This window comes from Vigna unguiculata, chromosome 10, assembly GCF_037176805.1.
Source record: "Vigna unguiculata cultivar grain cowpea cultivar isolate G323 ecotype 2 chromosome 10, ASM3717680v1, whole genome shotgun sequence".
NCBI lineage: Eukaryota > Viridiplantae > Streptophyta > Magnoliopsida > Fabales > Fabaceae > Vigna > Vigna unguiculata.
Window position 1 is genome coordinate 44,857,789 of NC_140801.1, and position 16,356 is coordinate 44,874,144.

General features: G+C 33.5%; 2 protein-coding genes across 4 annotated transcripts; one reads left to right on the forward strand and one right to left on the reverse strand.

The window, feature by feature from the left end:
* The first annotated feature begins 3,525 nt into the window (after window positions 1-3,525).
* Window positions 3,526-7,191, forward strand: LOC114165040 (phosphopantothenoylcysteine decarboxylase HAL3a). 3 transcript variants are annotated; one of them, XM_028049669.2, is made up of 3 exons: window positions 3,526-3,741; window positions 5,132-5,548; window positions 6,456-7,191. In XM_028049669.2, the coding sequence occupies exons 2-3, from the start codon at window positions 5,204-5,206 to the stop codon at window positions 6,744-6,746; spliced, it is 636 nt and encodes a 211-aa protein (XP_027905470.1). In that variant the 5' UTR covers window positions 3,526-3,741; window positions 5,132-5,203; the 3' UTR covers window positions 6,747-7,191. The 3 variants fall into 3 exon arrangements, with proteins under 3 accessions (XP_027905470.1, XP_027905472.1, XP_027905471.1); XM_028049671.2 differs by having other exon boundaries at window positions 3,585-3,741; window positions 5,181-5,548; XM_028049670.2 differs by having other exon boundaries at window positions 3,600-3,741; window positions 5,117-5,548.
* Window positions 7,192-11,667: 4,476 nt separating this feature from the next.
* LOC146883309 (uncharacterized) lies at window positions 11,668-13,268 on the reverse strand (the record flags this gene model as incomplete). Its single annotated transcript, XM_085667512.1, has 2 exons — window positions 13,104-13,268; window positions 11,668-12,615 (listed from the first exon to the last, which is right to left on the reverse strand). Coding segments are annotated over exons 1-2 (1,113 nt in total), but the record flags the coding sequence as incomplete, so codon positions are not given.
* Window positions 13,269-16,356: the final 3,088 nt, after the last annotated feature.

Genomic DNA, 16,356 nt, shown 5'->3' on the forward strand with positions numbered 1-16,356 from the left:
AGACACATGACTCTAAACTCAATATCCGGATTATGTAAGCGACATTAGATCTCTTGGTGGCGTGCTCCTGTGACGGTCCCCAAACTTTGAGAGTTTGGGCTCAAGGGGTTATCACCTGACCACTCCCAGGGTAAGTCACCTTTGTGTCTAAGACAGATCAAGTTCAAAGACTAGGATCTCCTGCTACTCCTCACTACATAATCCATTATGCTCTATCTGAGCGTGAATGATTATTGGAGTTTCAGGATACCAACCAATCAAGAGTCCTCATGTCTTTACACACATTAACATACTCTTTTGAATTTCCTTTGAAATTCTAGTTCAACCACATCTCCTCATAATCCAAATTCATAAAATTCCACCACTCATGTTATTAGTAACAACAATCCAAGCATATAATATGCTAATTGCACATTTTCACATTCAAACATATAATTTCATCCATTAAAACAGAGAATTAAACACTCAACTACAGTGGTTCTCGCTCAAGCTAGAAGATCTAGCCCAGGCGAAAGACTATCTCGCTTAGGCGGGTCATTCTCGCCTAAGCGAGGCTCCAAACAGTGGGAAATTAAAAATCTGAGTGAATTCTCGCTCAGGCTAAGTTGTTTCGCTTATACGAGAGTGTCTCTCGTTCAAGCGAACCCAGCTCGCCTAGACGAGAACTCGCGCAGGGACAGAGGTGAGTTTCTAGTGTTTTCGCTCATGCGAGAACTACTCGCTTAGGCGAAAACAACAGATTTCCAATCTGTTTTCACATGCAGAGCCATGAAATTTATACCAACAATCCCAATTCAGCACAAACAAGTGATCCAAACATCAAACAAACACAAATTCATGCAATCAAAGTCATCAGGGATAATTCTATACGAAATTTTAAGCAAAATAGTCAGTTTTCCTTACCTCTAGAAATCACCAATTAGCACGAATACTTTCAACAAGGGGGCACCTCAATTGCATAAAGGAACTGGAATGCATAAACTTAGAGTGAGAATAGGACCCTAATTCGATTTGGTAAGAATGGAGCTCCAAAATTTTGAAATTTGAAGAGAATTGGGGAAACTGAAGTTGACTTACATGGATGAGAAGGAAACTCAGTTGGGGGAAGGGTATCTGTTCTGGTCTCAGGTTTGCTTGCTGCAACAGAAATGGAGGATGGATCAGAATGGAAGCTCAAGTTCTCTGGTTAGAGAGAAGGCAAATGGAAACAAAAAGGGAAGAAATGAGAAATGTAGAGTGAGAATGGAGTGTGTTGTTATGTGAAAATGGTAGCAGAGAGAGAAAGAGAGTATATGGAAAAGGAAAAAGAGGTATCACAATATTTGAATTTGAATTTTTTGCAGTTGAATTGTGAAGTGATTTTAATTCATATTTTAATTCATATTTCAATAACTTATTTTATTATTGACATTTCACTATTTTTTAAAATATTTTCTTTATTGTTTTCATCTCTAATTATGACCACTTAGCTGCAACATAAAAACTATTACAATATGTTGTGTATGAATGGATATTATATTTATAATTTATGTAGGAAATTATATTACTATATCTTTTAATGTATCTGTCTGTTGTATTTTTAAATTTATATTTACATAGGTCTCTTAAAAGTAACAACTCTAAATATAAAGTCTATCATTTCTAAGAAAAAAATTGTATTAGTGAAATAAAATATGTTTTATTATGAATCGTTATAAAATATTTATATATTTATCATTAAGTATGGATCATTAATATAGTGAGAATTTTAATATGAATAAGTATAGTAAGTTATTTTAAAATTGTGATAATTTATACGTAGATTTTTTTTGTCCATATTTATTCTTTAATTTACTTTTAATAACCACTTTTTAAAATTTAAAGAATTAATTATAATAAAAATATTATAATTTACATAATTATTTATAATAAAAAAGTATTTATATATTAAAAAATTATACAAACTATTTGTTTCTATAATTATTTTTAACAAAATTCATTTTTTAATTTAATAAATTTTACTATAATAGAAAAAAAAGAGGTTAAAATACCTTTTTGTCCCAATTTTCATCACATTTTTTTCAAATAAGTCCTATTTTTGGTTTTGTGTTAAAATAGGTTCTAATTTTCGTCAATTTTGTTCAGAGTGGTCCTTTTTTGCTAACACCGTTTAAATCATTAACGGCACTGAACAATAACTGCCACGTGTCACTTCATGGTTTTTTTGAATCTTTTTTTTAAGTTTTTTATTTTAAATTTTTTAAATGTACACGTATCAACCCAGTAGCGTGTTACGTGTCACTTCGTGGTTTTTTTAAATTTTTTTGAATTTTTTTGAATTTTTTTGAATTTTTTTTTGAATTTTTTTTTGAATTTTTTAAAATTTTTTAAAATATTTTTTTAAATGTCCACGTGTCAACACAGTAGCGTGTCACGTGTCAAAGTTAATGTTATATATTCAATTTGGTCCTTATATTTGTTATTTTTGTTCAATTTAGTCTCAATTTTGGTTAACATTAACCAATTTGGTCCCTATCGAAGATGTGATCAAATTTAATTTTTATATCAAAGTTAGAATGATGTGAATTTTAATATATTATATAAAAATATTTAATAAAAAATTTAAATTTTAATATAAAAATTAAATTTAGCTTCAATTTGAAGAGGGACCAAATTGGTTAATTTTAACCAAAATTGGGACTCAATTGAACAAAAATAACAAATATAGGGACCAAATTGAATATAGAACATTGACTTTAATATGTGGCACGCTACTAGGTTGACACGTGGACATTCAAAAAAATTCAAAAAAAATTCAAAAAAATAAAAAAATAAAAAAATTCAAAAAAACACGAAGTGACGCGTGACATGCTACAGGGTTGACACGTGTACATTTAAAAAAATCAAAAAATAATCAAAAAAATTAAAATTAAAATTCAAAAAAATCACAAAATGACACGTCATTGTTCATGGTCGTTAATGATTTAAACGGTATTAGCAAAAAAGGACCCAATTGAACAAAATTGACGAAAATTAGGACCTATTTGAATACAAAACCAAAATTAGGACTTATTTGAAAAAAATTGACAAAAATTGAGACAAAAAAGTATTTTAACAAAAAAAAATAACACACAAGCGTGCATATATTTTGACTGATAACATAAAGTTAATATAAAGTTAACATAAACAAATGATAAACATGTTTCGATAAATTACTCTATAAAAAATTTAGTAGTACAAAATATGAAGTAAAATAAAATAAATTTATCATATAATAAATTTTTTTGAACAAATTAATTTGTAAATAGTTTGTTATATATTCTATAAAACTATCAAGTAACTTTAACTTATGAAAGAATTTATATTTTTCCTTTTTTTTTTCTTGTAAAAGCTTTTTTTTTTTAAATTGTTCAAATTAAATTAAAATCAATATCCTTTCAGGATTTTAACTGCTTTATTGACTATTGAATATATACTTTAGTTCCTATAATTAAATATAATATTATGCTTTAAAAATAAAAGTGGTCTATATTCATAAAAAATTAATCAACATGAATTGGTAAGAAAATTATTTTCCCATCCACTTCCTTCTTTCTTATTGAAAATAAATAGATCTTACGGTGTGAGCTCCTCAGCGGGATCTGTTTTCGAATACTGACAGGACAAACACTAACAGGAAACAAACGGACTGTGTTGTCGGCGTCAGTTTGTTGCTGAGGTTGTTTTGTTGTGTTGTCAGGGAAATCATCCTCACTTCGTTAGGTTAGTTCCACTTCTTCTTTCCTTTTACTTTCACTCTTTGTTATGTTCTTCTTACTCTTTCTTTTGTTGTTTACATTTTCTTCATCTTCCTTTGCCAATATATTTTTTTTCAATAAAATGTAGATCGAATCTATGGTGGGGTTTCCTGGGAATAGAAATTGTACTTTTCCGTGAACAGATTTTAGAACATGTTTGTTCAATTTAGGAGGATTCTGTTCGACACTACTGTTCCTCTTTCTTCTGCGAATTTGAATTCACTGTTCAAATTAGGCCTCTTTGTAAAATCTGCTTTGTTCTATTTGAGTGATTTGTGATTGTTAAAGCAGGAAATCTCTCTAGGGTTCTTGTTTTGGGGGAAGGGAATGCATTATGTAGATAATTAATGAATTTGTAATGCTGAACTCTGATGTGTTGGATTTTACCTTGGATACTGTACCTGACAGTGTATACACTTGTAAATGTGATCATAATTTAAAGTAAGTTTAATTGGAATATACGGAAAAGGTTAATTTGTTATTTTTTTCATTCAATCATGATGTTCATGAAGTGTAAAATTGTTGATTTTAATAATAATGGTTTAATTACATGTTTGATTTCTATGATTGTAAAATCTTTACATTCTTGGTTTCAATATTAAACAAAAAAAAAAATCGTTTTTGTTTAGACATAAGTAATTTTTAATCACTTCTAGTTTTTCTTTTCTAGGGACTAAAAAGGATTAAAGATTATAAGAATAAAGACTAAAAATGATTATAAGTAATGTGTACAGGGACTAGAATGGGATATGTTTAAGTATATGAACTAAGTGGTAAAGCTTTTTATTACTATAGGAACAATATGGGGTGATCTCTAGTGTAGGTTGATTTTTAATTGTTTTGAGGGTAAAAGAATTTAGTCTTACCATTTCTTAGAATTAAACACTTTTTCTTAGGATACTGACCTTTAGTTGTGATATAATATATTTCTTTCTAAGGGAAGCACCAAAGCAAAATAACCAAATTTCTTAGCAAGTTAAAATTAACCAATTCACCTCAGATTTTAGAGAGATTGAATTAAGAGCTTCTGGAAAAGTTGAAGAGCATATATTAATTTAAGCTTATGAGAGAAACTTAATTCAGTTTACCTTTCTTTTCTTTTCAGTGTGTATTTACAGAAAAAATTATCATAAAGACTTTATCAACAGGAATATAGTACTTTTGAGGTAGATGTTCTCATTGGTGTTAAGCTAGCTGTGTATGGCTATGGTTAGAGTAAACTTTAGATGCATGTATATGTGAGTTTTAGTTCAATAACTAAGGATCTTTTTTTTTTTCCTTTTACATCAATCTGATTCAAATGTTTAGTAACTATAAACTGTCCTCTAAAGGGGTTTTAGTCTACCAATTTGAAGGTTTTTAAAGAGTGAGCTGAAACTCGTGTTTGAATGATGGAAATTTAAGATCATTGTGGAAGGTTTTGGGTGATGGCCGGTTCAAAACCTGCAAGTGGTGAGGGAGAAACAATGGTTGTGGATGCTGCACCAAGGAGGCCCCGGATTCTGCTTGCTGCTAGTGGGAGTGTTGCTGCTGTAAAATTTGCAAATCTTTGTCATTGTTTCTCTGAATGGGCTGATGTAAGAGCAGTTGCCACAAGTGCATCTTTGCATTTCATTGATAGAGCTTCAATGCCAAAGGATGTAACTTTATACACTGATGACAATGAATGGTCTAGTTGGATGAAACTTGGTGATAATGTGCTTCACATTGAGCTTCGCAAATGGGCTGATATCATGGTCATTGCTCCATTATCAGCAAACACCCTTGGCAAGGTAATTAAGAATGTTATTCGGTAAACAACTCAAGTGCTTATTGAATAAATGCTTTGGTCGTTTCTACAATTGAAGAGAAAATATGATTACGCTGTTTGCAGAAAAGTTGCAACTTATAAACTGCTTTCAATAGCTACCCTGCATAAATTACGAAGGGTTAAATATGTTTTTAGTCTCTTAACTTGGACGCGAAATTGGAATTAGTACCTATTTCAAACTTTGATAGAATTGGGTCCCAAAATTTTAAAAATGAATGGGTATAGTCCTTTTAACCTAATGGCATTAAATTTTTATGGGCTTCTTAAACGGTATTCCAGGTTAACATTTGATCTAGAACTAATTAAAACGGTGTAAACAACTCACTTCATTATAAAACATGTTTGACATGTTAAAAAAATTTAATGTAGTTGGATTAAAAGGATTATATATTCATTCGTTTTTGAAGTTTGAAAACCAAAATATATCAAAGTTTGGGACAATAACGAATTTCAATTTCGCATCCAAGTTTAAGGACTAAAAACATAGTTTAAAGACTAAAAACATATTTAATCCAATTACTTATATAATCTATTTCATTTTCTTTCCTAGACATTTGCACAAATGCTTATGTCATAAGATAAAGCCTAAATAAGTTATAAATGAGTTCTTCTGAGCATATAGTATACAAAATGGTGGTACATTGTCTTTTCTACATGGTCACAACAAGTTGAAGTTATAGCTTATATTTCTCCAAATAGATTAAACAAACTGGCATGTCTATGACATACCTAGTCTATGACACCGTGCAGGCAAGTTCAACAAAGGATGTGTTTTTCTTTCCATCTGTTGGTGTTCAGTTTTGTGTGTACATATTTTAAAGGGTTCAAATGAGTTTCTGTTAAAGTAAGTTGAATATATGTTGCTGTAGATTGCTGGAGGGTTGTGTGACAATCTACTGACATGCATTGTGCGAGCTTGGGACTACAGCAAGCCGTTTTTTGTTGCACCAGCCATGAACACTCTTATGTGGAACAATCCTTTCACCGAGCGGCATCTCATCGCCATTGATGAGCTTGGGATTTCTCTCATTCCACCTGTTACAAAGAGGTTAGCTTGTGGAGATTATGGCAATGGTGCCATGGCTGAACCCTCTACCATTTACTCAACTGTAAGGCTCTTCTATGAGTCAAAGGCTCAGCAAGGTAATGGTGATATCTGACAACGTTCACAATTGAAAACAAGTATCAATGGCTTCCTAGGACATGTCTTGGCCCCTTTCTTTTATTGCATTTCTATTTCTCTTACATCTAGTCTGATCATAGGTGGTGTGTATTATTTGGGACAAAACTTAGATGTTTTCATCTTTCGGTGCTTTTTAATGTTGTTCTCCGATTAGAAACAGAGTTTTATCTCAGTAATTTGGAAAGCAAAAAAGTTTACATCAAGTGAACATTGTTTATTGAGATAAATGTCTAATTCTGATTAGAGAACAACATCAAATGCACATGAAAAACTGTATCAAAGTTTTGTCGTATTTTTTATTGCAGAGGGATTGTGCTGCAGATTCCTTTATGTATCAATATTGGTCCATGTTCATCTCCTTAATCAGAGGACCATCTGAACTTTCTTATGCAGAGAAAAAAAAAATCAGAACATTTTATGCAGATTGCACATAATGCCAACCTTTTAATAACCAATGAGTTTTCATGAAATGTAACATCTATAAAAATAGAATGCAGAGTGGTTTTTCCATAGCAATTATTGAAATTTCCTAAATGGGTAAAATATTTACTCTTGGAATATCATTGTTTGAGATTTTTTAGGTAAAATATTTTGAAAAATGTTATCTTTGTTTTCATCTTTATACTCCTTAACACACAGTAGGTAAAATGATGATATGTCAAGGTGTGCAAGTTTATCAATTTTAATCAAACACAATATGCCATCAAATCTGGTACCTTGTGATGAGATTGAATCTGACCCCATTTAAAGGGGTTTCCAATTTAAGTTCAGTAAAAGTATGGTTCAATTTTTTTTTTATAAAAGATTATTGATGCAATTAATTATTACTTCTAAACAGTTAATACCATCTTAATTGCATGAATGTTTTTTTTTTTTTGTATAGAATTATAATGTTAATTGAAAAAACAAAATGTTTGTATTAATTGGAAAAAAAAATGATGTTGATATTTGGAATACAATCCAAAATTAAATGTTCATGTTAATTGATGGAGAAATCAATTTTGTTTGTATCATCAATTGGTAACACTAGTTGCAATGCATATTTACACCTGAAGTCGCTTTCTTGCACAACCACCACTCATTTCAAATGACAATAATTTTATCATATAAGCTACAGAAAATTGTGTATATACTGTATAATTTGTTAAAAAAAATTATATTTCTTTTCAAGTGATAAATTATCTTGTGTATATATAATTATTTTAAAATCGTATGAGTTAGGATTCATTGCTTATACACAAGTTTATCATTGACAGTGTATGAAAAAAATTTAACTCAGAAAGACTAAACATTCATCTATTGTATCATTAATTTTATTTTATCATTAATCACAAGCTAATTTGTTGAGATTATTACTCTATAAAGCTGAATTTAAGGATACTTAAAAACCCGAGTTTAAGGAATTAATAGTGGACAATAAATAACAAGAATTATCACACAAACGCACCTTTTATTATCTCTGTCTAAGACGAAATAATTTATAATAAACAAATCAAATTTTCTCGTTTATTATTGTTAAAATATGCAAATGAATGAAATGAAGGTTAAATATGTTTTTTGTCTCTTAACTTTCAATAAATTTTGGAATTAGTCTATTTCAAAATTTCGAACCAATTTATTTCTTTATTTTTCGAAATACGTGAATTCAATCATTTTGATCAAATTTTGTTAAGCTTATTTGACATTTCAAACACGTTTCATAATAGTATTTGACTTAACATTAAAGTAAAAATGTTTCAAACAATATAAACAACTCAAATACAATTCTGAAATGTGTACAAAACATCATATAAACCTAACAAAATTTGACTAAAAGTATTAAATTAACGTATTTCAAAAGATGAATGACTAAATTAGTCCAAAATTTTAAAATAGACTGTTAGGTTACGGCTACAACTATTCTAAAATGTGAGAGAGGGAAGAGAAAACTAATAAAAATGTTTTTTCTGCCCTTCATTCATAACAAAAGCAACCCTAAATAAGGTTGTAATGGGTCAGGTGTGTCCCTGGATTACAGAAACATTCGTATGTTATTTTGGGCTTCCAAACCATAACTAACATAATTAAAACGTGATCACCAAAACTAACTTAAATGAAATCCTTCATCCAGTGAGGTTTTTTATGCTCTCTTATGGGCCTTGTGGTGGTATTGGGTTGTGTTGTATCATTGCCTACCCCTGAAGATTGCACTTTGTCCTCAAAGTGGGGAATGGAGGGAGTTTGGGCCGAAATGGGTGGCATTGGTGAAGTGGGTATTGGGCTAGGGTTTAATGTGTGGGGTTGGTCAATGTTCTGGATGGTTGTGGGGTTGTGTGGCTCGAGGAGGTTAGGTGGGGAATTAAATTGGGGAGCCGTTGGAGTGGGTTGAGGTAGCACGGTTTTATTGGAGAGTGTGGGAGGTGGAGTTAATGTGGTAGGTGGCAAAAGTAGATAATGGGTTTTGAATATGCGGGAGGGTTGTAGAGAAGGGAAACTCGAGGGGGTTAGGTGAGCTAAATTGGGGGACAGCTGGATGGGGATGAGGTGGCACATTTTCAGTGGAAGGTGGGCGGTGTAATTAAAGTTGTAGATGGGGAATGGGTTTGCACGTCTAAAGGGTTAGATACGGGTGAGTTAAGGGGAGGGTTTTCAGAATTGGAACGTGAGATTGGGGTTGCACAGGGAGGGTTCCATCTAAAGGGTCTTAACATCGAAACATGAAACATCGGGTGGACGCGTGAGGTAGGGGGAGGCGAAGCTCATATGCGACCATGCCTATGCGGCAGAGGATTTGGTAAGGACCTGAGTAGCGGGGTGCGAGTTTGGCGCAGGGTCGACGATGGATCGAGTGTTGACGGTAAGGTTGGAGGCGAACCCAGACCTAGTCATGGACCTCAAAACTTCTGTCCGAGCGGTGACGGTTGGCTTGATCGGACATACGTTGACGAGTGCGTCAGAGGTTGTTTTTGAGGTTGTCAGGGACAAGCGTATGTTGGTTAAGGAGGTCCGAAATGGTGGTGCCAGCGCGCGGTGTATGTAGCATGTCGAGGGTCGTGGGTGGGGGTCGACCATATAGTGCTTGGAACGGTGAGGTGCAATGGCAGAGTGGTAAGATGTGTTGTACCACAATTCTGCCAAATGCAGGTATTGGTACCAACTGTGCGGGTGCTCACTGGTGAAGCATCACAGGTAAGCTTCTAAGCCTCTATTCAACACTTATGTTTGACCGTCGGTTTGGGGGTGATATGGGGAACTGAACTTGAGAGTTGTTCCCTGTGCTTTAAACAGGGTACGCCAGAATGTGCTGATAAAGAGTGGGTCTCGATCAGAGATGATGGACTTGAGAATTTCATGAAGGCGGCAAATCTCAATGGAGAAGCGACGAGCCAGATTTGGGGTAGTGAAACTTGTGGGCAAGGCAATCAGATGTGCGTACTTGGTTAAGCGGTCGCATATAACCCAAATAATAGTGTGGCCTGCAGATGCTAGTAAGTGTGTGATAAAGTCCATGGAGAGGTCTTCCCAAACCTGAGCAGGGGTGGGTAGGTTGAATTAATCCTTGTGATTTATGGGGCAGGTATTTGTTGCTTTGGCAAATGGAGCATTGTTGAATGAAGGTTTTGACATCCTGACTCCACCCAGGCCAGTAAAACGAAGCTGCAACTCTAGAAAGGGTGGGTTTGAGTCCTGAGTGACCCGCCGTAGGTGATGCATGGAGTTCATAGAGGATGCACTGTCGAAAATCTTGTGTAGCTGGGAGGAATATGTGATTTTGAAAAAATAAGATCCTTTGGCATGTTGAGAAGAGACTAGGTAATCGGTGGTCTTTAGTGCAGGATTGAATGAGGGCCTTCCCTTCAGAGGTGGAATAAAAGTGTTGAAGTTCTTGAAGGAGGTTTGGAACGGGAGAGGATATGGCTAGTAGCAGTGAAGGGTTGGGGGTCTCTTGGCGGGATAGTGCATCTGCAACAATATTCTGTTTTCCAAGTTTGTATAAGATTTCAAAATCATAACCTTGTAGTTTAGCTGTCCATTTCTGTTGTTCTGGTGTTTGTATGGTTTGGGAAAGGAGTGTGTTTAAGCTTTTCTGATCTGTGAAAATTTTGAAATGGTTGCCCAACAAGTACTGACGCCATTTCTTGACTGATTCTGTGATTGCATACATTTCTCGTACATACACTGATGCGGCACGTAGACGGGGGCACATTTTTTTGCTGAAGAAGGTGAGTGGGTGGTCATTTTGATTGAGGATAGCGCCAATGGCAACGACTAATGCATCAGTTTCGAGGGTGAATGGTTCAGTGAAGTTGGGAAGATGTAGGGTAGGTATTTCGGACATATGTAGTTTGAATTGTGTAAAAGCTTGTTAGGCCGATGAATGCCATGTAAACTTGTGATCATGTAATAAATTCGTGAGAGGAGCGGTGAGTGTGGCGTAATGGTGTACAAACTTGCGATAAAAACCGGTGAGGCTGAGGAAACCGCATAACTCCGTGTGTGATCATGGTGTGGGCCAGTCATTGATGGCCTTCACTTTGTTTGGATCAGGGGCCACTCCGTCAGATGAGATGAGGTGGCCCAAGTAACTCACTTGTGTGGTAGCAAAACTGCACTTAGATAAAAACTGTAGCCGAACCTAATTCATCGAGCAATTCATCGATGGTGGGAATAGGAAAACGGTCACAAATAGTGACAGCATTAAGGGCTCTGTAGTCCACACAAAATCTCCATGTGCCATCTTTTTTGCAGACTAAGAGTACTAGGGAGGAAAAAGGGCTAGTACTTGGTTTGATGAAACCTTGTTCAAGCATTTCTGAGATTAATTTGGAAATGGTATCCTTTTGGGGGTGAGGGTAACAGTATGGTTTGACATTAATGGGAGGGGTTTGTAGGCTTATATCTAATGGGAGTGGTGAAGTGGAGGGAGGTTCCATAAATAATAGGTGGATGGAGGCCACGGCATGGATGGAGAGGAATTGGCAAAATTGGTGATAACTAGCTGGGGTGGCTAAAGTTGTAGTGGTGGCTTGGAGCGTAATGTGTTGGTTGTGGTGAGTGAAAGCGATACTTGGGATGGAAAAATCAGATGTGATGGGTCCCAAGGTGCGTAACCATTCAATGCCTAAGACAACATCTGCTCCTTCAATGGGGAGGAGGTAAAAAGGGATGCAAAATGTAGAGTCCTGAAAGGAGATATTCACTGAAGGGCAAAGGCCTTGATAGTTAATGAAAGCACCGTTGCCTACCATCACTGAAAAGGGAGGGGTAGGTTTAATTGGTAGGTGGAAGTGATTGGCAATTCGAGGTTGCAAGATATTATGGGAACTACCAGAGTCAATAAGGACTATGACAGGGAGGTTATGGATGATGCCTTTGAATTTTAGGGTTTGAGGGGATGGAGTTCCTGTGAGGGCTTGAGTGGAGAGATGAAAATGGACAAGGTCATGGGTTTCGGGTATTGTGGGTGAATCAATGGGTGGATCTGGGTCAGGTAGGGTGTCAGGATCATCCAAAAGTAATAAGAATCTAGAGGTAGAGCATTTGTGGCCAAGGATGAACTTTTCATCACAATTGTAGCAGAGCCCTTGGGCTCGATGTTCTTGTAATTGTGTTGGTGTGAGACGTTTAATAGGAAGGGTAAAGGGTGTGGAGTTGGTTGGGGTTGTTCGATTAGGTGTCGAGGTGGAAGGGTTAAAGGGGTTTGTATGAGAGGTTGGGCGGAAGGGTTTAGGTTTAGAGTCACGAAGTTTATCCTCAATGACTTTGGCCAGGCCAATGGCTTGAGAGATGGAGTAAGGGTTGAGGATGGTGAGTTCTTGTCGAATTTCAGGTTGAAGAACTTGAAAGGAAGTAGTTGAGGATGGTGTCTGGAGAGAGGCCAATAACACAATTACAATTTTTTTCAAAGCGAGTTTGATATTCAGTTACAGTGTTGTGTTGTTGTAGCTTAAAAAGTTTGGCTTGATGGTTAGTGTAAGAAGAAGGGCCAAAACGGAGTTCAAGGGAACGAGTGAATGAGGGACAATCGGTGAGGAGATTGTTTTGGTGCATCCATTTAAACCAGCTAAGGGTTGGTCCTTTCATATGGAAAGCTACCATGGATAAACAGTGTTCAGGAGGTATTTGGTAGAAGGCAAAATATTGATCAGCTTGGAATAACCAATCTAGGGGTTCACGGCCTTCAAAAAAATCGAGTTGAAGGTTAGGTGGTCTAATCAGTGGTGGTAGGGGAGCAGCAAGAGAATGGGGAAGAGGTTGTGTTGTCATGGTCGTGGAGTAGTGTGCTTGGGCATGGAATGGGGGGAATATAAGGAATGGAGGTGGAAGATGAACCAGGAGGGGTTAAGGATGATACCTGCTCAAGAAGGGCTGAGAGGGAGGGCTGTAGGGATTCCTGTTTGGTTTCTATGGCATCTTGACGTTGCTTTTGGGACTCCATATGAATTTGGATGGCAAAAAGGCGATCTTGAATGGCATGAAGAATGTCTTCTATTTCTTTAGATTGGGGTTTGGAAGGCATAGAGAAAGCAATGAAAGCACCAATGTTAGATTACGGCTACAACTATACTAAGATGTGAGAGAGAGGGAAGAGGAAACTAATAAAAATGCTTTTTCTGCCCTTCATTCATAACAAAAACAATCCTAAATAAGGTTGTAATGGGCCAGGTGTGACGATAAAAAAAATATTCTATTTATTTATTTATTATAGTATACTTATAAATATTTAGAGGCGAAAATTTATACACTAAGATATAATTATATTTAAAATATTCACATTTATATATATATTTACAATACTATATACTTCCTATATCCACATTGTTTAGTACATTTTATATTTCCTATACTGGAAGAGGAAGAAGGATTATTTATTTACAGTTTCCCCCTCATATATGGTTTATCAAACAGGTGGAGGGAAAAGGTTATGGATAGGATTCACTTGGACTGTTGGGGGTAAATAAAAGGTAACTCCGATTTGTCCTTCGATGACAATCGGTGCATTCGGAGCAGAGAGAAAAGTAATGGTAGAGTTTCCCGTTCCCTGAAATGTTACAGAATTATTCACTACATTGGTTTGCCATGCATTTCCCGGAAAAACAGCCACAATGTCGGCGAAGAAGGGATCAGGCGTGTTCGGAGCAGCCATCTATGATAATGTTATAAAATTTTGTTTTTCGCACACAATCAAAAGAAATAGGGAAGTGAGACAAATATCACCAAAAAAAATAACATATCATAATAAATAAAATGAAATGAAAATTCTTCCAATTCCATAAAACGGGATCTTTATTATACTTTTATAAAGATATTGATTAATTTTGTAGTGACTAGTCAGGATAAATGAGTTCATGGCCAACAAAGTAACTCAAGAACATCTCATCTTGAGTGATACTAACTCGTTTAAATCCCCAAGGTCATACCTCCAACTACATTAATCTAATCTTTATTTATCATAATTTTTATTTCAATATTAAATCATATAATTATATAAATAAATAAATAGATAGGATCAATGAATAATTAAAATAGATATAAATGAATAAAAAGGGTCAATACGTAACTAGAAATAAATATAAATAAGTAAATAAGAATAAATATAAATTAAATAAATAGGACCAGTGCATAACTGAAAATAAATAAATAAGATTGGGAACTAAATATAAATTAGAATGAGGTTAGGGACACCTCACTTAGGGTAGATATCGAGATAAAAATTACTAATAGATAAAAACAAATAATCGAAGTAAAAAGATAAAGTGATGGATGTCTCCTTCCCTTACCTTAATTATTGTAAAAAAAACACCAAGGTGATAAGTGGATCTGTTTGCTACTACGCTCTCACTCTGTTATTTTCCTCTCTTCTATTTTTGTTCACTACAGCTTTTCCCGTATTTTTTTCCACATTTGCCTTCTAACATCTCCTTGCTATTTATAGTGGTAGAGTAATGATTACTTAGTTTCAATTAAACTAAGTATTTTAATGGTGTAGTTCTTATTAGGTTAGTTATAGATTATGGTTAGAAGATATTTTATCTTTTTTATCCTTTCAGTACGTCATTTTTGCTGCAACATATATACGTATATTTATCATGTACTTATATTCTACAATTATATTATTATTATTTTATTTACCTATTAACTAATCAGTACATGTATCAGAATGCATATTGATATGTATGAAATTTATGTATTGTAACCGAAACAAAATTATTATACCAATTGTTTTTTTTTTTACTTGATATGTTAGCTTACCTATAAGTTTATATATATATATATATATATATATATATATATATATATATATTAATAGTAATATATAATAAAATGCTTATAAAGTAATACATTATTTATTGATTTATGGATGTTACACCAGGTGTGTCCCTGGATTACAAAAACATTCGTATGTTATTTTGGGCTTCCAAACCATAACTAATATAATTAAAACGTGATCACCAAAACTAACTTAAATGAAATCCTTCATCTAGTGAGGTTTCTTATGCTCTCTTATGGGCCTTGTAGTGGTATTGGGTTGTGTTGTATCATAGACTAACTCCAAAATTTATTGAAAGTTAAGAAAAAAAAATACATATTTAATCTAAAATTAACTCTCACATCTTATTGTAATCGGTGTAAAATAATTTTAATAGATGACGAAAACATATGTATTATTTTATCTATTTCCTTTTCTTTTGTCAACTTATATCAATCAAAATTTTGTTGTAATTCTTATTTTATAATAACAAGTAACAAATTTTGTGATTTGTCATCCATAAAAAAAACTAAGTTTCAAGTAATCTGATTTTTCTTTTTTTTTTAAATGTGTATTTTAAAGTATACAATTTAACTTACTTTGTTCTTCATTCTTTCTTTATTTGTTATTTGCTATTAGTAATATCATTTCTTCCTTTATTTTTCCTTAAAACTTTTTAAATTTTTTATCCACATCTTTTGTTAATTTCTGTAAGTTTTTTTCGGTGGAAGAATACTGCAAACTTCTAACTTCGATAAAAATTTAATCTGCATGTGTATATCACTTTTCTTTTTCTTTTTTTTTTCTCATAAATTTCTTTAAATGAATGTTTTGTTCTCCTTCACTCTCATGCATTTTACAACAACAAAAACTAAAAATAAAAATAATGTGATTTGTCACGTCAACAAAATATAAATTTATAGTGAAGTGACTTTTTCTCATTCTCACGTGTTTTGTTTATATATATATATACATATATATATATATATATACATATATATATATATATATATATAATATAAATATAAATAAATAATAAATATGTATGACTTTGTATTTTATCTGCATCTTCTATTTGTGATTTTTTTTTTCCATAATATAGTTTATTTCTTCATTTATCTTAAAATCTGATTTTATTTTTGATGTACTTTTTCCATTTTGTACATTTTTTTAATTGGAAAGGACCAAAAAAAACTCTTGCTATATAGAGAAATTCACATGTAATTATTCTAATTAATTCATTACTAAATTAAATTAATTAATAACTAGTTCTCTTCGAATTTTATTGAGACAATAAAGGTATACACATTCCATGGTTTTAATAATGCAAAAAATGTATGTAAATTCCCTATTGAAT